Source organism: Typopeltis vanoorti, chromosome 17, assembly GCF_054136105.1.
Source record: "Typopeltis vanoorti isolate ZY-2024b chromosome 17, IOZ_Tvanoo_1.0, whole genome shotgun sequence".
Lineage (NCBI taxonomy): Eukaryota > Metazoa > Arthropoda > Arachnida > Uropygi > Thelyphonidae > Typopeltis > Typopeltis vanoorti.
This window is the reverse complement of record NC_143565.1, coordinates 29,634,848-29,662,701: the sequence shown is the minus strand read 5'-3', so window position 1 is coordinate 29,662,701 and position 27,854 is coordinate 29,634,848. Positions and strand designations below refer to the sequence as shown.

At 36.9% G+C, this 27,854-nt stretch overlaps 1 protein-coding gene across 2 annotated transcripts in view; it reads right to left on the bottom strand.

Annotated features, from left to right (window-relative positions):
- Positions 1-27,854, bottom strand: part of LOC150097252 (soluble calcium-activated nucleotidase 1) — a 66,631-nt gene that overhangs the window by 7,975 nt on the left and 30,802 nt on the right. For both annotated transcript variants that reach the window (XM_090407020.1, XM_090407019.1), the window contains exon 3: positions 16,851-17,054. In XM_090407020.1, the coding sequence (XP_090263146.1) occupies positions 16,851-17,054 (204 nt within the window). The remainder of the gene's footprint in view (positions 1-16,850; positions 17,055-27,854) is intronic.

Sequence of the window (27,854 nt, the reverse complement as noted above, 5' to 3'; positions counted from 1 at the left end):
TGGTGCAAAAACTGATGTTTCTAACTACTGATGTATCATTATCTCTGTGTGGTAGTGAAAATTTTAAAGTTGGTAAGAACTCGCATACAGAAATGGGTAGACAAACATGCTGTACTCTGCAAGAAACAGCATCAGTTTATTAAAGGAAGGTCATGTTTTAGCAATTTGCTCATATTTTATAACAATGTTACGGCCAAGTTGGATAAAGGGAATGGATACACTATGATAATGTTGGATTTTTCTAAGGCATTTGATAGGATACCACACGATAGGCTGTTGTGTAAACTGGAGAATATGGGATTGGAATATAATCTATTGACTTGAATCAGGGGATGGTTGACAGACATATATCAAAAAGTGATATACAGTGGGTGTGAATCTGCCAGATTTAAGGTAACTAGTGGTGTTACCTTAAATTGAAACAATTTAAGTTAACAATTGATTTAATTTATTTATTGAAACAATTAATTTAATTTAATTTAATTAATTGGAACAATAATGACATCAATCAGGGTCTATCATCAGATTTGCAATTGTTTGCTGATGATGCGAAGATAGGCAGGGCAATCAGGGATGCCACTGATATTCAGCAGTTTCAAAATGATTTGAACAGACTGGAAATCTGGGCAAACTAAAATGGCTGTCAGTTTAAGGTTAGTAAGTGTAAAGTTATGCACTTTGGCGTGATTAGAGTTCCAGTGGCATATTATATTAGCGGGGTTATGCTACAAGAAACTGAAGAGGCAAAGGATCTTGGTGTATTGGTGGATAGGAATTTAAAGTTCAAAGGTCACATAGCAAAAGTTGCAAATACAACTCAGAGGATAATTGCTATATTGAAGTGAACCTTGACATGTAAGGATAAGGAAGTAATTTGCCTCTTTATAAGGTTTTGATAAGACCAAACCTGGATTACTGTGCAGATTTGGTCACCCAGGTTCCAAGGGGATAAAGAAGCTGTGGAAAGGGTGCAAAGAAGAGTTATAAAGATTATATCCGGATTATGGGATTTAGATTATGAGGACAGATTGCGAGTATGTGGGTTGCAGACTCTGGTTAACAGGAGAAAGAGTTGTGATATGATAGAAGTCCATAAACGTTTGAATGAGTGTTATAGCATTTCGAATTATGAAATTTTTTGTTATATGGAAGGCAGGGAGAGGACATGGGGGTATCCATGGAAGTTAAGGTTGTTCTCAGGCAAGAAAGGGATAAGAGCTAGGTTTTTCTTCCAGAGAGCAGTGAGTGAGTGAGTGGAATAATTTGCCCTTATGAGTAGTGAGTGCATCTAGTGTAAATGAATTTAAGGGAAGGTATGATAGCTTGGTTGGGTAAAAGCCTCCCTCAATGAGTCCTTGACTACCTGGAGGTCTCAGATAATAATAATAAATAATAATAAAAAGTCAGAAGAAAATTATTTCTGTTTCAAGTTGTTTTTGGCAATAAAAAACAGCGCAACTGGTATAGAAAACGAATGGATTGAATAAAGTTTGGGGCTTGGTGATTTTCAAGGAGAGTGCAAAATATGACAGCCTATAAAACAATTGCAATTTTGTGATCATTTCCTAATTAGCAAATTTCTTTCAAACTGGTATATTATCAGTCAGGTCTCTTATTTGATCAACTCTTAATTTTCGGTTTTTGAAGCCCTCCTTAACTGCATTATTAACCTATATCCTGGTCTTCTGCTAAGTCTTTTCCCTGTCATTTTTGCTCCAAATACTTGTTTTACTATTTTTTTCTCTCATTCAACCATAATCCTGGAATAGCTATGCTAAAACATTATTGAATATTAATAATGTTGATTTCTTTCCTAATATTTTCATTTTTAATATAGTTTTGACATTGATGCTATCTGTTAACTTTACTAATTTCCATCAGAACTTTAATATTTGTGATCTTTAGTCTCTGATGAGCTATTTTATTTCTAACCAATTTTTTCAACTCCATATGTAAAACTTGGTTTTGAAAACATCTTGTATGGTACCAGCTTGGTCCTTTGGCTGATTTGTTTCTAGTTACATATAATTTTATTGAACTGGCTTTGGCCATGCACTTATTCTAATATCTATTTCCATATTTAACTTGTTATCTACTAATGGGCCTGTATATAGCCCTGTGGAAGCAGTGTTTGCATCCACAGTACTATGGAAAATGGAATGGAAGTTTTTCTAACTCTTTCTTTGACCAGTTCCTGAGTTAGTCAATCTCAGGAACATAATACCACATCAGATAATGGCACTTGTCTGCTGTTCCTTCACTGCTGGATGCTATTTATAATTAGTAATAGTCATGGGCCAGCTATCTCTGACTGGCTGTTGGTGGAGACTGAGCTGTCCTCTCAGTCTCCAAAAAATTAGATAGGGCTAAAACAGCCTCACCTACTATAAGGGAATAAAAGGCATTAGCAGATTTGATTATATCTATACTAAAAATTGTGCCAAAATAGTTAAAATGCGTAATCTGTTCAATATGATAAATACTGGGAATACAGTTGATTTTCTGCTTCTTTGTTTTCTGTTTCAATTTATTATTGCAACTCTTTATACCAAATTTGTCACAGAAATAATTTGTCTAAAGACTCCTGGACATAGTCTATTTAAGAAGATTATATATATATATTTTTTCTCTTTTGTGTCAATACCACCCCTTAAAAAATGTGTAAACTTTTATAAACATTAGTATGAATTAGTTTGGCAATACAAGAGTAAAGAATTAACCTTATCCCTTAAGTTAAGGGGATAATAAATCCCTCATTATTTTATTTTCCAGCCAGGTATGAAACTTGGAGATCGAAATCTATTAAAATCTAAGAGTCCCATGCCGAAGAACTATCGGCGAGACCAAGCGTAAGTCATCACTTGGGAAGTACAACACTATGGCAACTCATGTCAAAGGTGGAGCAAGCTCCGTCACTAACCTTAATATTTTCTCGTAATGTAAAACGCAGCTCCTAGGAGATGTATTACTGTTTTACATTATGAGGAGAGGTCACTACCCAGACCGGTTCTGACCTTTATCGAGGTCTCATCAGTATGTAGGTAGACCTGGAATGCCAAGGTTTTAAGTGAACCGAACTTACATAGTGATGACTATGTAATGACTTACGTGATGACTTATGCTTGGACTCACCGATAGTTCTTCGGCATGAAACTCTTAGATTTCGATCTCCGAGTTTCATACCCAGCTCGAAAATAAAATAATGAGGGATTTATTATCCCCTTAACTTGATTTATGCCGCTGGAAAAATAGCTTCTCAGCTCTTTATCGTAGTAACCCTATCCCTTATTTGAATATCAGATTTAATACTGTTTTCCTTAATAATATGGCATCCATAGAATTTATAAAGGAGACAGTACAATTCTCCTTTACACTACAGATTTAACATTACACCATCTTTCAACTTAAATATAAGCTATACATCACTCTGTATAAGGGTCCTATACAGATTTAATGATTTGAACAGTTTTTCCTTTGATTACTTCATCACCACACAGATCCTTATTATATTCTCATCTAATTGTCCTGACAATGCTTATTTCACCCAAATCCAGATGTTCTTTGCTAATGTTCAATAATTTTTCTTAGCCTTTTTCAAGTATGTTTACATAAATCTTTCATGGAACACTCACTAAGGAAATTTCTCTATAATTATCACACTCAGTTTAGATAAGTGTTATATGAAACATACTTCATATAATTTCAGATGATTGAATTCAAAGTTGAATTCAATTATCTGAATTCGACTTTGTGACCAAGTCTTCCAAGATTATGAACTTGTGATTACACATTCCTCCTGGATATTTTCTATCACTTGTTACTGCACGTAATAATTTTGCAAAGTACTTATTATTCTAAGCATCCTGAATATCATTATCATTTTTTATCAGCTTTTCATTTTTATGATCTCCGACTTTTTTTTTTTATTTTGGTCTTTCTTCCATTTCTAGGCTTTCTTTCTTTTTTAAAATAGTCTCCAAAAACATTTTGCAACCTTCATGATATTTAACTTTATGTTCGCTTCTAAGTGGGTTAGGTAAGCCTAAAGACTGATTTTATCATTTTTTTGTAAAATTTTGCCTTAAATTTTACAAAGTTTTGCCACAAAATTGAGATGGCTTGGAAAATTCTTCATAAGGTTCATTTTAACGAATCTTAAGCATGCACAAAGCTACATGCACAAAAGAAGTTTCAAAATCTAGAGCACATCAGTGTGTGTGGGGGGGGGGGAGTAGAGACAAGTGGTTAAGAGACAAGAAAGAACTTTATGTATTTCTTGGACAGCTAGCTGGAATGAGAGAGAGGAAGAGGGCAATGAACCAATGATAATCTGTGGTTGCTCAAGTTTTTACATGGTTTACAGAAAAGTAGAGGAATGATGCATGCCAGTTCAGCAAAATGATACCCATAAAAACACCAATAGAAAAGGCATATGCAAAAACAGAATCTCTATGAGACAGTGATTGGAGTGCATCTGTGAGAGGCAGGAATCACCTATTAACTGGAAAGCCCTCTTCTAGACAGCATTAGTAGGGATGTTCTTGGTGCATCATACCATCCAAAATGTGAGAACAGTATTTTAAATTTGGGTGTGGACTTATGTGATCTATATAGTGTTAGCAACTACACAGGTGAGAAGTAATAGTGTCTTAGGTGTTAAAAGATACCAAGTTTTTTTGGAAATAGAGGAGGGGAAGTGCAGAAAGGCTAAACATGTATGTATGTTAGCAAGGAAATCAGTCTTGTCTAGAGACAAGAGCATTATCAAATGGTAAAGGAAGGTGAAGTTATATTTTCATTTTTGAAATAAGACAGAACTATGTTTTGGTAATACTGAAGTTGAAAAGGATATCCTCACTCCACTGAAACCCACCAGAGGAGAGAAAAGGATATTGGTTTTTAAAAGAACTGGTTATGAAAGATCTTGGAGCATGGAATGTTTGAGAACTGCAACTCCAGTCCTGTTTTAAAAACAATAAAGAGAACTGAATTTCACTGTCAACAGCAAAACTCTGGATGGGATTCAAAGTTTGTGTGTGTGTGTGAGAGAGAGAGAGAGAGAGAGAAGGTCATTTATGTATAGGAAGAATAGGGTTGCCAGATTTTGGAAAACCAAATACGGGACATGGGTGACCAAAAGAATAATGATGCTTTATGCCACGAGATGCCATAGTTATTTCAGCAGCAATAACTTTTCTTTCATTGCTGGTATTTGGTTTTACAAAATAAGTATCGATACTTTTGGAACTGGAACTCAAAATGCTCAATTTGTGTTTCTGAATGTTAAAGTGTTGTGTAATATCCAATTGTTCCCCCATGTGCAATACTAAATAATGATCGTTAAATTTCGAATAATCATCATTAAAAACGCACTTTTATTTTGGCATTGTTAAGGGCTTAAAGAAACAAAATTTAATTTACTTTTGTATAATAAATAAAGAAAATTAATTTACCTTTAATTATATATTTTATGTATTAACCAAATATCGCACATTTGAAAAAGGCAAGATATTATTTTTTAATAATTATTGAAATAACATCCATATACTGTACCGATACCACACTCCGCAATGTCCAAATAAGAATTGTTTGAAAATAAGCAAATGCAATATATCTGTACAGAATTATAAATAAAATGCTTATACTAAATAAAAAGCGACTAATGAAAGGGACCATCGGTGCCATGCCTCTGCCGTAAACTGTAAACACAATTAATTTCCTCGAATTGTCAGTTTTTATGGATTACAAATCAATTTAAGTTGGATTATTCAAAAAGAATACCAAAAATTATAATTGCTTAACATAATATTATCTTTTCATTAAAAGTACGGGACATTAGGCTGTCCCTACAAGTACAACACGGGATAGCAAAATTCGACATAAAATACAGGACATGTGGCAAGCCTAAGGAAGAAGAATATGGAGGAGTACAGAGGCCATAGACACTCTGACACTTAAAGGAAACCATTCATCATGACACAGAGTGAAGAAGGAGAGGAAATGCACAGAATAAGGTGTGGAGGGCATAAGATGATGTCTTTATTCCACGCTGCACAGATTCATAAGACAGCAGTTTGGTGAGTAAACCACTATGACAGATACTGATTAAGTGACTTGAAAACATCTAGTGAAACAACTAGTTTCTCCACACCTTTCAATGATTAGTGTCCAAAGATGAGCAATGGGGGGCTAAGGGATCAGCTGTAAAGGAGAGTGAAAGAATCCATATTGGGGTTGACTGATTAATTGGCAGGGGGCCTCCAGATAGTGAAGACTGAACTCTTGATGACCTTTTTCATTATTTTCAAGAGAACTGAATGAGGACAATACAATGATAGCTTATTTATCTCTCCACCCTTCCCACATTTTTTTTTTTTTTTTTTTGGAATTGGCTGAATATAGGCTTACTTTTATGTTGCAGAGTAAATGTTGGATGATATGAAAGATATTTGGTTAATACATAAATTATATTTTTTTTTATGTTGGGCCAATATACAGGAGGTTAGATGGTTAACCTATAGTACATTAGTACCGTATATGGGTGATGGATTGTGAAAGGAGAAACTTGTTTACATTTGATTTGAACGCCTGTATATCATATTCCTTGGAAATTATGTCAGGGGGAAGACTGTTCCACAGTACTGCAGTAACAGGGATGAAATGAGGAGGAGAAGAAACTTGTTTTGCAGGTTTCGAGGTGTACTGTAAAAGGATGTTGGGAAGCAGCTGTATGTGGTCCAATGGGCTTAGTACAGGGTGGGGGAATTATTGATGCTGTTTCAGATGAACCTTTCCCGTGAAAGTATTTATAGAATATACAGATTGCAGAGACCACACGTCTATGTGAAAGTGGGGAGAGCAAGTTGGTGAGGGATGGGTCATTTATTAGTCAAATTGCTTTCCTCTGTATTGAGGCAAGCATTTTAAGGGAGGTTTTTGGAGCCCCACCCCAAGAGCAGTATTCGAGAGCTGGGTGGATTTGTGACTTCTATAGTGTTAACAGCTGTTTAGAGGTGAAGTAGCATCTTGAGTGAAAGAAAAAACCTAGTTTTCTGAAAGCTGAGGATGCATGTTTATGATAGGAGAGGCTTGATGTCAAGTAATTCCGAGAAGAGAATTTTCGTCTTGTCTGTGAATTTGAGTGTTATCGAAAACAATGCTGGGGGAAAATGGTTCTTTTTTGTGAGAAATAAGACAGACTACGCGCACACACACACACGTTAAATATATTTAACATTTATATTTAAAAGGTTTATATTTAAAATACCAAGCTATTTTAAATATAAACCTGGTTTTTTGCTCCATTTCCCAAGTAAGCAAACAGACAAGTCAGTCAAGTTTGCACCTGCAAGTGTTGCAAGTCTAGCTGACCCTGCACATAGTGCAAGTCAAGGCAACTCATGGTAAAGGGAGTATAAGCTCTGATCACTATTCTTAATATTTACCCTTAATGCAAAGCACATCTCCTGGAGGAGATGTATGATGCTATGATGCTATATATATATATATATTGTTGCAATTAGGATTGACTCGGGATGTATACATTTATAAGATTAAAATTTAACTGACTAGAACCCGAGAAAGTATAACAAAAATCTTTAATAAATCATGACTAGTTTCATCGGTATTCCAACTTCTTCAGGTGAGTAAGAAATAACATAAAACTTATAAAAATAACAAGGTAAAAAACATGGACTTTCTAGCTTAATAAAAAGAAACAGAATAGTAACAGTCATATTTGAATAGGTGACCGCGTGCTACTGTTGGCATGAGTAGAATGCGTGTGACAGCTAATTTTAGAGCGCCAGTATTGGATTACTGGGCATGTGAATCAGGCAAATTGAAGCTTAGATTGTTGTTCAAGTGTGAAGGGTCCAGAACTATTTCTTTTGATTCTATAATACGTCTTTCAAATTCATCCTTACATATATATAAATTGGTTGTGTGGTCCCAATCAACTCGGTGTTGCCATTCTTCGAGGTTAGACGTCCTGATTCTTTGTTGTTAAAAGTGTTTGTGGTGTTGTTAATACCGTGAAAAATAAGTCATGAATAACCATCAACACCTAAGCTTATCTGTTAAATTGAATATTCTGCACGGAGAAGATATTGTTTACAAAGCGCGACGGTTCGGTAAGTTGAAACTGAAATTGTCCAGAAAATTGAATAGGTTAGCCTTCCTTAAACGATGCTGCGACAACGATATAATTCCATCTTTTCTGAAATTCAAAGAAAAGTTGCAATTGGCAAAGGCACATCGTATTTATCGACAGGTGAGTTTAACGCTTCTTCGAGAACAAATCGCCGCTACTCGCATAGAGCTTAGTAAGCTAAACAGCTCTATCACAGCTCTACAACAAGAACTAATAAACGTGTTAAATCCTGAAATACGGACTGTCCTACAACACATCTCCGAAGTTGCAGCAAAAAAAGAATTCACAAAAGTAAAAAGCAAACACCTAAAGAAATTTGAACTCCTACAACAACGCCAGCATACGAAGTCCCGACCGCAACTTTGACGAGACCACGTAGTCGTAAACCTGTAGTCTGAAACACTCACTGAAGAAGCCAAGAACGCTCTCAGTCTAGGACATAACTTTGCCGTCACGCCAAAAAACAAATTCCTAAACTAGAAATTATGATGAAAGTAGAAAGGGGTATCCACGATCTTCCGCCAGCAATGGCCAACAACGTGCGACTAGATATAGCTAGTATTATAAACAAGGCTAAGCCTCCAAAAAGCAATATGCCACGTAAACAAATAACTGCCCTAAAAAAGTTATATAATAATAAAAATATTATTATTACAAAAGCCGATAAAGGAAATGCAACAGTTATCATGAATAAAGAAGAGTATAACAGAAAAATGCAAGATCTCATATGTGACAGTTCCACATATCAAATTATACATCGAGAACCTACGATGTCTCAAAAGAAAAAAGTCTGAAAATTACTGAAAAAAGTGACATCATGGCCCAAAGAAATCATCAGGAAAATAAAACCAATTCATGTTAAACCACCCCGTATTTATGGATTACCAAAAATCCACAAAACTAATATTCCCCTACGCCCCATAGTTGATAGCATAGATAGTCCCACATATAAACTGGCCTGGCATTTAGCCAAGTCGCTTGCCTCCCTTACTGGCAACTCCTCTACTTTTGTAAAAAATTCAATCCATTTCAAAACACTGGTTAAAAATGTAATCCTAAAAGATTCAGACATAATGGTTAGTTTCGATGTCACTTCCTTATTTACCAACGTACCACTTATAGACACTCTTAATTTAATCAAGTCTAAATTTCCCCCAGATATTGAATTATTTCAATTTACCATGAATGCAGGTTACTTTACATGAGGGTGGGGGAATTCTACAAACAGATTAATGGTACTGCTATGGGTTCCCCCCTCTCTCCCCCGTTAGCAAATTTTTAAATGGAACACTTTGAAAACAAAGTACTTACCACAGCTACATACAAGCCACAAGTGTGGTTATGCTATGTAGATGATGTGTTTGCCATCTGGCCCTATGAACAAGACACTTTGGATGCTTTTGTCACCTACCTAAACAGCCAACACCCCAAAATTCACTTCACAGTAGAAAAAGAATCAAATAACTGTTTACCATTTCTTGACACGTTAGTCACCTGCCTTTCAGATGGTGCACTATCTTTTTCTATTTACAGAAAGCCTACACACACAGGAAGATACCTACATAAGCAATCACATCATCATCCAGTCCAACAGTACGGCATTTTAAAAACACTTACACAGAGCCAGAGCCATTTGTTCTAACTATACAGCTCTGACCACTGAACTCCAATACCTGCGCCATACGTTCTTAGCCAACGGCTACAATCCCTACAAAATAGATAAAATACTACATAGGCCCATTACTCTGCCCTCCCCTAATACACAAGAATACAACATGACCATTTCTATTCCCTATATCAGAGGTACATCGGAAAAGATAGCCAAAGTATTGTTGAAACATGGCCTTTGCACCACTTTCAAACCTCATGTCAAGCTGGCAACTCTGATCCGCTCGCCTAAGGATAAACTTCACCCTTTAGCACATCCAGGAGTATGAAGTTCCGTGTGACTGTGATTTAGCCTATTATGGGCAAACAGGAAGATCAGTAAACATCCGCCTGGAAGAACATGAAAGATACATTCGCTACTATTACTATGGCAAGTTGGGACTGGCAGACCATGCTTTGGACACTCCTTCACACAGGATTAGATGGAGGAAAACGAATGTGCTATTTAGGAGTCATTATAGATCTGAAAGATTATTTTTTGAGTCAGCAATGGCTTTGAAGAATTCTCCCAACCTTAACAAATATGGTTGCATTAATTTGCCAAAAATTTGGGAGACGGTTATCCTAAGAAAAATTCCTGGATAACTGCTGTTTTTTTTTTTTTTTTTTTCCTTCGTTAGAGGGCGCCAAAAATAGGACTTTAGATCTTTTGTCTTTTGCAATTATATTGTTTCACTCACTCACTGTCGCGTTTACATGTGTGTTGTGCTCTGATGATGCTGAGTTAAAAATCAGCGAAATATAAGCGTTAATAAAACATCTTTGTTGTTAAAAGTGTTTGTGGTGTTGTTAATACCGTGAAAAATAAGTCATGAATAACCCTCAACACCTAAGCTTATCTGTTAGATTACTTCGAGGTTAGAGTTTGCAGAGAAGAGCACATGACCGGAAAGGGCACTCGCTCGTGTTCTACTGTAGGAGATGGTCACGTCTATGTTCCTCAAGACGAAGTGAAACAGATTTATCTGTCGCCAAAAGAAGGTTGACCACAGTTGCACATAACTTTATACACACCAGGAAAATGCAGTTAGTTGTGTTTTGGTCGACTCAGAAAAGAACGAAGTTTTGGCCGAGTAGTATAGTCGGTCTTTACGTTGAATTTCTTCATAATCCTAGATAGTTTGGGGGTAAGAGAGCTGATAAATAGTAACTGTATATGAGTGATAGGGTTGGATTCAATCTAAGCTACAATTAGCCTGATTCACATAGCGCAGTAATCCACTACTGGTGCTCTAAAATTAGTTGTCACACACATTCTACTCATGCAACAGTAGCATGCGGTCACCTAATCAAATATGATTGTTATTATTCTGTTTCTTTTTATTAAGCTAGAAAGTCCATGTTTTTTATCTTGTTATTTTTATAAGTCTTATGTTATTTCTTACTCAGCTGAAGAAGTCGGAATACCGATGAAACTAGTCGTGATTTATTAAAGGTTTTTGTTATACTTTCTCGGGTTCTAGTCAGTTAAATTTTAATGTTATATATATATATATATATATATATATATACACACACACTGGGAGGGGGGCAAAAAAACAGTGAAAAAACACTGATTTTTCCCATACATACCTATGATAAAGTTTAATTTATAAATTAGGCACAGTAAGAGATTAACAACAATAACTAATAATAAAATAGAACAATTATAACAATATACAGTAATAAAACTTATGTGAATGTGAATGGAATCTTAGCAACCAACCTCAGCATATGATTTTTTTTTCCTTTTCTTATGAAGTTGAGAACTTTTACCTTTTCACTTAAAGGAAGCACTTTTCAGCTTTTCTTTGGCATATCTCAATTGCCAGCATGAATACTCTTGCACTTTGGGGTAATTATTAAGTAAAATCAGAGTTACTTGAATGCATTAAAAGCACTGCAATAACGTGGCAGTCGATCTGATAACCGAGACGGCTACAGGTGGATAGTGTATACAGTACAGCGTAGATATGCTGGACAAAGGGATGATTCATATCCTGGGTGGGAAGGCACGAGATTTCATCATGCTACTCAGAACGGCATGCAATTTAAAACTTATGAATTATTTCTGTAATTTTCCATTTAATATTTTTGAAATGGGGTTCACCGCAGGTAACTGAAACTGTGAAAAGTGTACCCATGGATAAGGGGGGGGGGACACCACCGTACATAAAATATTATTATTACTACACCCTGCATGGAGTCGGCAGACTCATTGTGGGGGGGGGGGGGGTCATTCAACTGACAACATATTTATCATACAGAATCTTAAAATCCTTAACACTCTTTGCATTAACAACACATTCTGGTAAGCCGTTCCATTCACTGACAATTCTCCATGTAAAAAATCTACTCCTCACACCCCTCTTCACCATACTTTTACATAACTTCCAGGGGTCATTATTTATAGAACTAGAGGTCTTTATTTACATAATAACCTCTGGTTCTTCCACTCTCACTTTCTACTCTTTTTATAACCCACCCCCCCCTCTGGATTAATCTGATAAAATCCTCTCACTAACTTAAATGTCTCTTATTATATCACCTCTCTTCCTCCTATCCACCAAACTCTGCAATCCACATTTCTTCAACCTTTCTCAATAGCCAACATTCCAAAGTCCTGACATTGTCTTAGTTACTCACCTCTGGACCCTCTCCAATGTCTCCAACATGACAATGAAAACCCGGTGACCAGATCTGAACACAACAGTCCAAGTGCAGCCTGACCAGTGCCTTATACAGCTGCACAACCACTTCCTTATCCCTACATGTAAGAGTACTTCTTATCATAGCAGCACTACAATGTGCAGCCTTTGCTACACTAGCAATATGACCTCTAAACTTCAGTCTACTGTCAACTATCACTCCCAAATCTCTAATCTCATCCACTTCCTGCAGTACGGCACCATCGATATAGTACACAGCCTTATATTTCGGCACTCCAAAATGTAACAACTTGCACTTATTGATATTAAAACTACAATCCCACATCCTTTCTCCAAGTAAAAAGTCTATTCAAATCTTCCTGAAAGGAATTAACATCATCAATGCTACTAATAATTCTAACTTCGCATCATCAGCAAACAACTGAAGATCCCCAGTCAGTCCATGTGATATATTGTTTATACACAAGTTAAACAGCAGGAGCCCAAGAACAGAACCCTGGGGCACACCACTGATTTGAGACACTGACAACATACACAACCTGCTGGTCATTCATATCATTCAGAGAGTCAATCTCTGATCCATCTAACAATATACTATATATTCCCATATTCTGAAGCTTGTAAAATCAACTTATCATTTGGTAATCTATCAAATGCTTTTGCAAAGTCTAAGAATATCACTGTATATGATTCTCCCTTATCTAACACACTTGTCATCTTATCATAAAATGCAAGTAAATTACTAAAACAGGACCCACCCTTTACACATCCATGCTGACCATCATAATGGTATGTCCATCAACCCAATCCTGTATCTATTCCTTACCAATTTCTACAACACCTTGACCACAACTGCAGTTATACAGACTGGTCTATAGTTGGAGACTTCTGTCTTAGAACCATGCTTGTGGAGTGGTACTATTTTGCCTTCTTTCCATACCTTAGAAACCCTACCTGCTGCAAGACTTGCATTAAATAATGAGGTCAAGGGCATAGCCAACTGTGGTGCACATTCATTAAGAATAAGTGGTGATATGTCATCCACCCAGCCTTATTCACATGTAACACAACCAACATCTGATACACCTCCGTTTCTTTCACTTCCAATTCTCCTAATACTTGCCTCTCTTCTATATATTGCATGGCATCATTTACATTAGTATGATATATGCTGATAAAGTGCTTGTTCAATAATTCTACTATATCCTTTATAGCTGTTAGTCTGCTGCCATGACTATCCACCAATATTAATCTGTCATAATTATTTTTCCTCTTGCTTACCATGGAAAAATTCCCTTGAGTTAACCTTGGCCTGACCAGCCAATCTCCTCTCATACTGCACCTTTTCTTTCTTTACATGCTCATCGCCTTTCTAACCTGCACTTTATATTCTTCATGGATATTCTCATAATGTTATATTCTCATAACATTTTCTTTTCCAGCACAGCTTGCATGATTTCACTGTTCATCCATTTCACTCCTACTCTATTTACTTGTTTAACCCTTGGTATGAAATCATACTTGTTTTTGTCAGATATTGTCTTGTGAGTTTTCATGCATTATCAACATCTTTTTCGCTGAGCTCATCAACCCAACGTACTGATGCTAACTGACTACAGAGCTTCCTATAATCACCTGCTTTATACTTCCACATGTATCCATATCTTGACGTCACCTACCAGTGTAGGTGACGTCAAGACTGTGACATCACCTACACTGGCTCTACAATTAGGTCTTTGTGGACTAGACTACAAGAGCACTTCAGGGATTGCAATATTCCCATTCCGGAATATCTGAACACAAAAAAACATCGCAACAACAAAAAGAAAAACAAACAATGAGTACAGGGAAGACAGAAATTGCAGCTCACGCCCTTGAACTAAAACATCCCCCAAATCGACAAGGCCATAATCATAGACAAACAAGACAATGAAACAATGCTTAGAATATCCGAAACTATTGCCATAAAATGCGATGAAAATTCTATCAACGTCCAATGCCCCTACCTAATTTCTGAATGTTGGACGATCCAGAACTTACAAATTAAGCCATGCCTCCAGCCATGTAGTGACCACAAATGCCATAATTTGGCAGATGCAACTTGCAGCCTTGACATAGCCATACACTCATTCCAACAAGGTTCCGATGATGGTCAGACGATGACCGAAATGGTCCACACCCCGTTAACCCCTGTCCCAGTTTCCACATAAGGATACCCTTCCCCTTCGTCTCCCCCCACAAAAAATGCGGCCCTAAACAAAATAATATATATATATATATTATTAATAGTAACCCGGGTTTCCAAACTTATTTCCCGCATTAAAACACACCCCCATGTCCCCCCCCTCCCGTTTATAAACAACCTTCAGCAGGATCTTGGAATTGGAAGGCATCATAGAACCAAAAACAAGGTATGTACAAAAAATTTTCCACCTCTTTTATTCTGCCATAATTGCCTTCTATACTCACCCATAATGCCCTAAAAATATATATACCCCTTTTTTGAGTATTGTTAGCCAACATATTAAAATAAGGGACACTCCTAAACAAAAACAGGCTATAATAGCCGTAATTATATTAATAGTGTTTAAGAGGAGTAACATGGGAATTTTCCCAGAAACTATTTTTAGTATATACTGTGTTTAGTATACTTACTAATATATTTGTAGACATACTGTTAAATTAACAGTCTGTAAAGACACCAAAGTCAGTGAAAGATCATATGTGATGAAGGAGGACAACAGTAAACAACCCTAGGGTATTCTACTATTGGATATCTGAAGACAGAAAGAAACTCAATATGAAACACAGTGAACAAAAAAGAAATAGGTCACACAGTTACGAGGAGTGAAGGTAACCCATACGATGGTAGTTTGTTAATCAGGCATCTGTGTGTCAGACTGGTTCAAATGTTCTGAAAATGTCAAGAGCAGAGCCAAATGATATTTGGCTCTGCTTGACATTTTCCACATCCACAAATAGTTCAGCAGCTATGTGCAGAGAAGCATGACATCAGTTAAAAGTTCTGCTGTGAATTGCAAGTAGAGAACCCATACTGATAGGGCTACAGGCAATGATATTGACTGTAAAGGATCTGCTTTATCATTTCTGAGAGAACTGAGGTGATGTTAAGAGTATAATGATGCTGTTTTGGAATGGACTAAATACAGGCATGTTTCCATGCTAGAGTAGCGTGTAGAGTAGCGCTTCCCAATCCATGGGCCGCGGCCCCCTTGGCAGCCGTATGTTTTGTTGAGGGGGGGGAACATGAAATAATGAAAACAAATTTAAAATGTTTTATGACTAAGTAGATTTTTTTTATCTTAAAAGAAACATATTTAATTTTTATTATTTTGTTTTTGTTATTTTTTTATATTTTAATGTAAAAAAAATCACACATTGGTGTTGGTTCACAAATTTTCTTCCTGCGTATTTCGGTGCTTAATGAATATTAGTAAATATATGCTGATTCATATAAGTTTCATTTCAAAAGTATTGATAAGAAATACAGAAAAGATTACAAATGCAAAATCTTGAATATAAATAAAATAAATATTATAATAATATATGTCTATATTACGATTTTTTTTTCTGATGGGGCCGTGAAATAGTTTAATTTTTCCAAAGGTGGCCTTGGCATTCATAAGTTTGGGAAGCACTGCTGTAGAGTGCTGGACACAAATTTGTAAAAAGTGGTATATCACACACACGTGTGTGCATGCATGCAAGCACATATATCAGAATCAGTTCTGGAGTCCAACTTCTATGCACAATTGGAGGAGAGGTTAGAGGACCAGAGGACATGTTGATATCCAAGCAATTCAGGATTCTTTTGATGCTTGTTCTGGCAAAAAAACAAGACTAGTGAATTGTTTTTGGCAAAGCATAAGAGATTTTCCTTAGTCATTTGGACACTCTCATCTGTGGAGTGATGTAAAAAAACTATGTATATATTTTATTTATAGTGCATAATTTTTAATGAATTAAATCCCCAGTAAATTAAACAAAATCACACAAAATTATCTTAAACCAAATAATTGGGATACACTGTGTGTGCATGTTTATACATACATTACTAATACAAGTACAATAGTAATGATTTAGTTCAACATTCCATGTTATTTCAAGTTAAGTATTTTATGTGCATTTCTTGTTGAGATATATATATATATATATATATACACATATATATATATACATACATACACATACATACACATACAGAAAAAATTTAATCTGAAAATAATTTATAAAATACTTTTTAATAATTCAATTCTATACTAGTTATAAGTTAAAAGAACAAATAAATGAGTCTACTCAAAAAATTCCATATTTGGTTATAGGCACTAAATTCTTCAACTATGCTGAAAATAAATACTAACCAGGTGGTTTTATCCCAGCTGCATTACAAAGGGAAATATACTTCTCTCTCCAGTCCTCATGCTTCACTTCTCCTAATGGTGAAACAATTTTTACCCACTGAGGATTGTAATTCAATACTTTACCAGTTGATGAAGTCCACTCTTTTCCCAACCCACCAATGAAAAGACGTTCATTCTTTACTGCAGCCCATTCAGATTTAAATCCTGCAAATCAAGACTATTTTTGTAAAGCTATCATATAAGGATCATAAACTAAAATAGTCCTTATAAATTTATATAATTTACTGGATAAAAGAAAATTTTCCAGTTCAGATAAAATAATACAGTTCATTTAACTAATTAGCTGGATATGGTTAAATAACCACCCCAACTGGTATGAAATATGCATACAGTTAATAACTGACTTTTCTTTAGTAAAGTAGTTCATACATGAAATGGACTCTTTTTTGCATCATGCATTAATTTGTAATTATTATATGTAATTTGTATAAATTTGGCATGACAAAATTTCATTAGGAAAAAATTTAAAGTTAAATTTTTTCCTAATGAAAGATTTTTTCCTAATAAAATTCTAGAATAACATTCCTAGAATAAACCTAGGAATGTTATCAATATAAAATGGAGGTTTCTTTCCTTTTTGAGCTAAATCAATTAACCTGTATTTCACACAAAACTTTACATAGAAAATTTGATTTTATATATATAAGATTTATGACTGTTTTGTTCTGTTGGTCATATTCACAAAATGAATACCTATTGTACAATGGACAGATCAAGGTTAGATAATCCAAAATCCATGTCCTGGAGAATAAACTTGCTTTTGACACTTCGGGCCTCCAATATGATTAATATTACCACATTCTCTATCTCTCTTTCTCTCAGTCATTCCTTTCACAATCTGCACTGCTGCTATTAAATATTTGTTAACTGATTCCCAAGCACTACTGTTTTCTTTTCCATTCATGATAAAGCAACTGGGTGTGACCATCTAGCACCTGGCTGGATGGTCACTCTCGCCAACTAAGGGAGGGTGGGGGGAAGGAGAGAAGGAAATGAAATTGAAAATAAAATTCTTAGAAAAGTCTGTGGACCTATCAAGAGATAACACAATAGTGAATGGAGAAGAAGAAGAATAAAGAACTATATGAACTCTATAGTTCTAACTGATGAGATTATAGCATGCAGATTGAGATGGTTTGGACATGTGGAAAGAATGTGTGAGGAGAATGGCTAAACAAGCATTTAAGATGAAGCCTGATGGAAAGTAGTAGACTGCATATGCAATGAGAGAATAATATCCAAAAAGACTTAACTGAGATGGGAATTCAGAATTGGAATGCAAGACTCAAGATAGAAAGGAATGGAAGAAGTTGGTACATGCAGCAAAGAAACCTTAGAGGTTCAGATAACTGAAGAAGAAGAAGAAATATTTGTATATATTATCATTCCATTCATCTTCAAGGCCCACCTTTCCTAACTAGGTTGTGAAGGCAGCAGCTGCATTTCTTCCAATGGTCACGATCCTCTGCCACCGAGCTTAGGTGTTCTGCTGGGATTCCCAAACGTGTCCACCCAAGATTTTGGATATAATCTATCCAGCGAGTCCTTGGACTTCCATGTGGCCTCCCACCCTCTGGCTTGGCAAAGAGGGCCTGCTGGGGGAGCCTCTCTTGTGGCATTCTGACTAGGTGCCCGTACCAACGTAACTGTGATCTCTCAATACGGAGAAGCAACAGTTGAGTATTGAGGGTTTCCCGAATTGCAGAGCTTCTGACTCTGTCGAGTCCTGTCAGCCCTGCAATCCCTCGAAGGAACCTCATTTCAGCCGCTTGGATTCGTGTCCACATTCTTTCGGTCGTTACCCAACTCTCATGACCATAGGTGAGGATGAGGACATAGACTGTATTGAAGACAGCCAGCTTTGCCTTCTGGCTTAACTCCAGCTTCAATAGTACCGAATGGCCAAGCTCCTGCAATACTGCGCTTGCTGAGCCAATCCGAGCATCTAGCTCTTCGTCCCACTTTCCATCACTCATGAATATGGACCCAAGATATTTAAACTTCTCCACCTGCCTCAGTGGGACTCACATGTAGAGTGCACTGGGATGGTTGTTTTGAGACCATAAAAGTTTCAGTTTTGGCCACACTGATCTTCATTCTGGCTTCTCCACAAACAGCTACAAACCTATTCAGGGTCCGCTGGAGGTCATCTGTGGAAGAGCTAAGCAGAACTAGGTCATCTGCATAAAGCAGACGTGCAATGCTACATCTTTCAATTCTGACACACTCACAGCCTCGGCTATGCCTATCAATCCAGTCAATAAATATTATGAAAAGGAGGGGTTACAGAACACACCCTTGGCATAGGCCAACGGGAGACTGTGAAAGGTTCAGCCTTTGTGCTGTTTACCCTGACAAAAAACTCCGGGCATTCACAGGGACTTAATGATAGCTAATAGTTGGTCATCCACTCCATACTCCTGTACTACTTGCCAAAGCTTATCCCGAGGAACCCGGTCATATGCCTTCTCCAAGTTCACAAACCATGTGTAGACAGTCTTGGCATATTCCCAAGATTTCTCAAAGACTTGCCTTAAAGTGAAGATTTGGTGTTGTGCTTCTACCAGGACGAAAGCCACATTGTTCTTCCTGGAACTTTGACTCAACTATGCTCCTGCACCTTCTTTTCAAGGGGGGGGGGGCTTGTGAGTATCCCCACACCCACCTAAGCAGACATTGTCGGGCTCACACACCAGAGTAGTAGAGCTTCCATCCCTCATCCAAGTCAACTGTTCCAGAGCCTCTCCTCTTGGTTGAAGAAAGCCCGACTAAATCTAGTTGGTAGCACTTAGCTTCCTCGACCAGTTCCTTCTCCTTCCCTGTCAGAGAGAAGATGTTCCAGTTGTCTAACGCCATAGTCTGGTGCCATTGTCATTTCCGTCCTTTTGCACTGCCCCTAAAGACCTCCCCAAACAGGTAGCAGGCCCATTGATGGAGTTTCCTCAAGCAGAGTGCTAAGGAGTGGTGTCTAAGAGAAACTACAACATATTTTTTGAACAGGTCCCTGTGCTTAAAATCCGAATGCATCCCTTAGTAACCTGCATGACAGACGATGTAGTATGGCCATTGTTTGATGACCTGACCATGTTACAGTGTTTGGTAATGCCCTGTTTGCATAAGAGGAAATGACACAGCAAAATAGGAAAGATTCACCCCTAGCCCTCGAATACTCTAATAGCATTCGGGAGAAGGAGCAAGAAGAGAAGAAAGAAAGAAAGAAACAAGGAAGGAAGAGGAGGGACCAGCCTACATATAATATAACAGATGTATATTACATGAAGTAAGGCATGGTCCAGCATCAGGTGCCTCGGGTTTGCCACGCCCGTACTCACTAAAGTGAGCTCCTGATAGTATATTATTATATTAAACTAAATATTTGTATATAGTAACCTTGAGCTATATATGTTTGAGTAATATGATTTTGTGCTGCACTTTTGGTGTTTTTAGAAATTTTCATTTTGGCTGGCACATGGTGGCTCTGTATACATTGAAATTTATGTGAAACCTTGCATTGCAAACTTTAGTTAGAGCTGTTTTGATGGCATTTTCAGATTCTAATTTACTTATTTTGCAGTTGGTATTTACATATCCCCCAATTCCAGCAATATGAGTTTTAAGAATGTTCAGATTCTAATTTACTTATTTTGCAGCACCCATCTCCCAATTCCTGCAATACGAGTTTCAAGAAATCTTCAAAGAAAAGATTTATCTTCTCACTATAGCAAAACTTTTCCTAAGTTCATAGCAGTGAGAAGGGTGAAGAAAGGATATGACTTAATGGGTCAACATTTCATCGTACCATCAGAGAATGCTGAACAAATTCAAGAATAATTGTGCAAAAGTGCCATGGCATGAAACCATCTTTAAAATGCTGGCAAAGGTTGGTCGATTAGTACAACCTCTGCTACTAATGGCTCAGTTAAGTAAGTTTGAGTGCGGTTAGTAGCTGGAAGGGGACCAATCATTCGATGCTGTCGGCACACTCTCCCTCGATGAATCTTTGGACTCCCAGGAGGTGTCAAATAATAATAATAAAAAATGGAAAGGATTCTGACTTTATGGATTGAGTATCAAAATAAAGAACATGTTTCTATTTCTATTCAAGTGATTAAAGATTCATTTATGAATCTTTAAAACTGTTAAATGATACATTTAACACCAGAGAGTTTCAAAAATTTGAAGACCATCACAACTTCATAGTTCAAAAGTGACAGAAGAAGTTGCTGCTGAAAATTTCACAAGTATACTGAAGGCCATATCCTAGTAAGAAGTGTTTAACTGAAAGTGTTCTAGATGGGATTAGTGTTTAACCAAAAGTGTTTAGGTGTGTTTAATCATATAACTTGAGGTATTACTATACTATATTATATTCTCAAATGCTATAACTTACAAACATCTCTTTTTTAATGGGATTGTCCCCTTTTTTAGACTCTGGTCCAGTTGCCCTGACAAAACCTTAACGGGATGCTGTCTCTTTTTATTAACTTTAGTCCTGTTTTGTCCCTTTTTTTGAATTCGTGGCAAGACTTCATTCTTGTATATGTTCGAATATGGAAAAGATACTGTCTCTGCTGGTCACGTGATAGCTTGAGATTGAAAACATGCTTGCTCTGACAATTATCAACTGTTATGAACGCATGCTCTCTGCAATAAGACTAAAATGCTGCAACCAGTGGCAGCACTGCTGCATTTGGGTGATAATAAGGTTACTTTGTCTACCATACCATTGTTTTGTGCTTCTTATACCAGTCTGTTAGTCATTGTGAAAGTTAAAGTGAGTATATATTGTGAGTGGTGATATTTCATCTAGATTTTATCGTGCTGAAAAGGAAGTGTAGTTTCACTCGGGATTTAAAAGAAGAATATCCCTTCTTGAAAGATGATGAAACAACAAACAAGTTGCAATGTACTGTGTGTCATTCAGTTTTTTCAATTGAACATGGAGGCCGTTCTGATATAAAACAGCATTTGACGAAGAAAAAACAAATTGGCAGCCATTGCTCACAGTTCAAGTCAAGTTGTTACATCATTTTTCACGAAAAATTCAAAAGGAAATTAACTGATGAAAGTAAATGTCTTGCAGCTCAAAAAGGTTTGTTTGCATTTCATGCAGTGAAACATCACCTTTCTTTGAGGTCAATGGACTGCACCTCTGCAATAGTGAGAAATTTATTTCAAAAGAAATTTACATGTGAGCGAACAAAGTGGCAATCAATTTTAATGAATGTCCTGGCACCTTACGCAATGTGAGAAATAGCAATTGAATTGAAAAAAGCCAAATATGTGTCAGTTATGGTAGACGCATCAAACCACAGAGATTTGAAGTTGGTGCCTGTCCTTGTTAGGTAATTCATCCCAAAATAAAAGGTATTCAGGTTAAAGTGATAGATTATCAGAACATAACAAGAGAAACAGCAGCTGACTGAGAAAATTATTGCATTTTCTGCAGATAACTGCAACACCAACTTTGGTGGATATAAACGAGGTGGTTCCAACAATGTATTTTCAAGACTCGACAAAGGATTAAAAATGAACATTCATGCTATTGGCTGTGATGCTTATGTTGTTCACAATGGTGTACAGACAAGTGCTGATATTTTGCCTAAATAATGAAACAATTGTAAATAAAATATTTCAGTATGTATTTCCACATTTACACCTGAGAGTAAAGGAATTGAAGAATTTCTGCGCATTTACAGAAATTGAATACAAGCGTGTTCTAGGTAGTGTACAAACAAGATGGTTATCATTACTACCAGCTGTGAATAAGATTATTGGCATGTATGATGGACTCAGATTTTACTTTTTATCACAAGATTGCCCTACATTGTTGAAATCATTTTTCAGTAACCAACAATCAATACTTTGGCTGGCCACGCAGTTAGCTAGTGGCTTTGCGCTTCGCAACCATATGACTGGGGAAGGAGTGTCCCAGGTTCGATTCCCATCGAAGATGTGAGGAATTTGAGGATCTTCCTCAGCCATAGCCAAGTTAGCCGATCTTGAGTGCGGGCAGTAGGGTTTTTTCTGCCAGTTTATCTGGCATTTTTCATCCCACAAGCAGGCAAACTGGCCCCGTAAACACACATGGATCTACAGCCATAAATACTTAATCCCCATGAGGGGGCTCAACTCGTCCCAATAGGGACGGGGGAGAGAAAGGGAGGAAACACCATACGAATAAATAAATACTTTGGCTCCAATTCATGTAAAGCAAGTTGAAAATATTCTCAACAACAATAACGAAAATAAAAAGGAAAAATATTTCGGTAACTGAAGTGGTAGAAGAATTGGAATTCTTTACACAGAAAATTACAAATAGGAAAGCTGAGAACTTTAAAATGTCATCAATTATTTCAGAGTTCAGAGATGAGGGAGTCTGATGAAAAAGAATTTTTATACACTACAAATTTATTTCATGATACTTTCCTCGAATATTCAAGCAAATGGTCTTATCATTTCCAGCCAATTGAAAGCATTTCACTGGATTAGGTTGCAAACTCCACTAACTTGGGCTGAAGTTGCAAGCAGCCTAAAACGATCAGTAATGTTGACAGCAAAATATTCAATATTGTTAATGAAGATGAATTATTCCATGAAGTCAGCCATATAAATAATGTTGTAAACTTCAAGATGGAAGAATGGAAGGACAAAAATGCTGAAGTGGACAAAAAGTGGTGCAATGTGTTTAAGGTGTTCCAAGAAAAAAAAAACATCCACTACAAAAACATACTACCAGTTGTTACATTTGTTATGGCAATCCCACGAACAAACTCAGCTGTAGAGAGAATTTTTCTCTCATGAGTTCTTTGTGGTCTGATGAAAAAACCATTTCAACACCAAGACTGTGAAAGCAATAATTATCATCAAGACACACTTTGACATTTTGACATGTATTGACTTTTATGAGTGCATCTTGAAAGAACCAATAGTTTTGGAAGAAATAATGTCTTCATATATATATATATATATATATATATAATAATGATAATGCTGATACTCCATAATTATAATGCACACTTCAGTCCTGTGTACTGTAATTATAATTATATGTTATTCCATTTTTATGTAGATCGTACCAGAAGTGTCCCATTTTTTTAATTGCTGAAAAATTCAAAATGTCCCTTTTTTTGTTTTGAAAATGTGGTCACCCTGTCTTACAATATATTATCTAGAATTTGCCATTCTTAATTTTTATACTTTAATCTTATTTCTTCATCATGAATTTATATGAATATCTGAATTTAAAAAATATTCATTACTACTATTTTCACAAGCAACTATCATAATGGAATACACATGGGTAAAAAATTAGGGAAAGAAAAGGAGGAATGAGAGTACTGTATTCTTAAGATGGAACCATCTTAGAAATACAATGACAATCTCCTCCTAAGGTATGTAAAGGGAGTTAGTGAAAAAAAAAAATTGTAGTAAATGATTAAATTATTGTCAAAGATATCAGACTAATCTACTAAAAATTAAAGATCCAAGAAATTATATTCTTAGTTTCATCCTTTATCCAAGTGTAAGTAAACAATGTTTGCAAGTGAAGTAACTTCATGATTGGAGTACTGTGAAGTATTCCAGTCATGAAGTTACTTCATGTATGAAGAAACTGTATCCGCCCACAGTATGAAGAACTGTCATTGGCACACTGCCAAGAAGAGTCCATTCATGTTGAAGGGGAGAAAGAAATAAGGCGATGTACAAATTGGTCACCAACACGTGAATTTACGTGCTTTATACGTAAAATTTTCCGACTGTTATACAAGCAAAATAGTTATCACTTTAAAAACTACAATGACCATAAGAGAGAAGTTAATTACATTAAGGGGATAATAAATCCCTCATCATTTTAAAGCTGGATGCAAAACTCAGAGATAGAAAATCTGTGTTTTGATCTCTGAGTCTCATATCCGGCTTTAAAATTAATGAGGGATTTATTATCCCCTTAACGTAATTTATGCCGCCGGAAAAAAATAGCCTCTTGGCTCTTTATTAGAGTTAATTTTTCTGACGTGTAGTAATAAACAACCCATCCCACAAGACAGATTGATTACCCTATAATCGGAATGGATTCTCCTTCTTTTCACATGTGCAGAAGTGTTGAAGGGTCTCGAATCTGTGGGCATACTATACTTGCCTTAGTATTCCATAATGCAATGCACAATCATTATGGACATGTATAATGCTATGCATTATGGGAAGGGACACTACCCAGACCGGGTAGTGTTATTATTACTAAAACATTTTGGATTAGCGAGAGATGTTGAAAATTTTTTTCTCTTGGTTATACTATAAATTAAAGATGCCAAGAAATTATATTCTTGGTTTCATCCTTTATTATTATTATTACGGGCAACTCCAGGGAGTCATTAGACTCATCGAGGGAGGCCCCAAATCATTTTCATCACAACTATTCGACATTCATACAGTATCTATCATACCTCGCCTTAAACTCATTCACTGTCACAGCATCCACCACAGACTCAGGGAGCGCATTCCACTCATTCACTACTCTAAAAGTAAAGAACCCAGCTCTAACACCTTTACTAACCACACTTTTGCCCAGTTTCCATGGATGTCCCCTAGTCCTCCCACAACCAGCCCTGTTCTCAAAAATATCTTCTGAATTAATTTTATAGAAACCCTTCAGTAATTTGAATGTCTCAATCATATCTCCCCTCCTCCGCCTATCAACCAATTTTTGCAACCCACAAATCCTCAACCTGTTGTCATACGGTTCATTCCACAGACCTGCTATCATCTTGGTCACTCACCTCTGGATCCTCTCCACCTCCTCCCCATCAAGAAGAAACCTAGGTGACCAAATCTGAGCACAGTAGTCGAGATGAGATCTTATCAAGGCTCGATACAGAGGAACAATAACCTGCTTGTCTCTGCTTGTCAACGTATTCTTCAGCAACCAAGTGATTTGATGAGCTGATTTGGCCACTTTTGCAATGTGTCCCCTAAATTTCAATTCCTTATCCACCAACACTCCTAAATCTCGTGCCTCATCAATTTCCTGGAGCACGGTTCCACCAATGCAGTAAACTGCCTCCCATCTTTTCACCCCAAAATGCATAACCTTACATTTTGCCACATTAAATTGACATCCATTCTCCCTAGCGCAAACCTCCAATCTATCCAAATCATCCTGCAAAATTTTGACGTCATCTGCATTCACTATTGCCCTACCCAACTTCGCATCATCCGCAAACAAATGAACTGTTCCTCTCAGATCCTTTCCTATATCATTTATGAACAAATTAAACAGCAGTGGTCCAAGAACAGATCCTTGTGGTACACCACTAGTCACAGGCTGTCTTGTGGACTCTACTCCTGAGTAAACCACTCTCTGATATCTCTCCGTCAACCACCCTCCTATCCATCTCACCAACCCTATGTCCATTCCCATATGCTGCAATTTACTGATTAGAATTCCATGTGGTATCCTGTCAAAGGCCTTAGCAAGGTCCAGTAGAATCACTGTAAACCCATTACCCTTATCCAGTTCAGCCGTCACTGTGTTATAATGCGTGAGCAAGTTACTGAGGCATGACCTACCCTTCACAAAACCATGCTGTCCCCGATACAGTATCCCATTTTCTTCTATCCAATCTTGTATTTTCCTCTTGACTATTTTCTCTAAGACCTTGATAATGATTCCTGTTATGCTGATTGGCCGGTAATTTTCAACAGCAGCCTTGGAACCACCTTTGTGCAGTGGAACTATTTTCCCCTCTTTCCACCCCCTTGGGACTGACCCAGTCCTGAGGCTCAAATTAAACATAATGGTCAAGGGCACTGACAATTCTTTGGCCGCTTCACGTACGACACGAGCTGGTATACCATCCAATCCCACAGATGTATTGACATTGAGGTTCTGTAATAGACTAGTTACCTCTACCTCATTCATCACAATTCCAGTATAAGCTGTTGGTTCCTCCATTTCCGCAAATTCACCACCTGGATGATATACTCTTGCAAAGTGCTCGCTCAGTAATTCCACAACATCGACTGATTCAGTTACCTCCCTACCCTCAGCATTTTTTAAGATCATTCTACCATGAGCATTTTTCCTTTTACTTGCAACATATTGAAAAAACTGTTTGGGATTCTCTTTAGCCTGCATGGCCAATTTCCTTTCGTAATCTGCTTTTGCTTTTCTTACCACCCTTGTTACCATCCTGGCCTGAGCTTTATACTGTTCATGCACCTGATGGTCACCCTTCTCCTTAAATTCCCTCCACAATTGTTTCTTTTTTTGCAGCTCAAGCTTAATAGTGTTATTCATCCATTTAACCCCTACCTGATTTATTATTCGGACTCTTGGTATACAGTCAACCATTGCCTCCTGCAAACAGTTCTTAACCACCTCCCATGCACCATCAACATCCAGCCCTTGCAGTTTTACATGCCATGGCATTGAGCCAAGCACACACCTAAGCTTGTCATACTTACCAGCCCGGTAATTCCACATATATCCTGTCTTAATTGTAAATTCGACTCCTTTAGCCACCTCCCAAGTCATGACCTTATGGTCACTCTCACCAATTGGTGGCAACATGGTCATGTTCGTTACAGCTACATTCTCAGTTGCAATTACTAGGTCCAGCACTCTCTGCCCCCTGGTATTTTCCAATACATGTTGCCGTAGATAGTTGTCCCTTAATAACTGCATAAAATCCAATTCCTTCCTCCCATGTTCCCTCTCCTCTTTCCAGTCAATGTTACCATAATTGAAATCACCCATAATAATTACCCTCCTTCCATTCATTTCTTCTATTTGCTTATGCATACTATTCCCACCATCCACTCCATCACCCGGTCTATAGCAGCACCCAATTGTATATTTTGTTCTGCTAGATTGTATCTCACACCAAACAGCCTCAAATGTGCTTTTTTCCCCATCCTGCAGTTCAACTTCTATACTCCTTG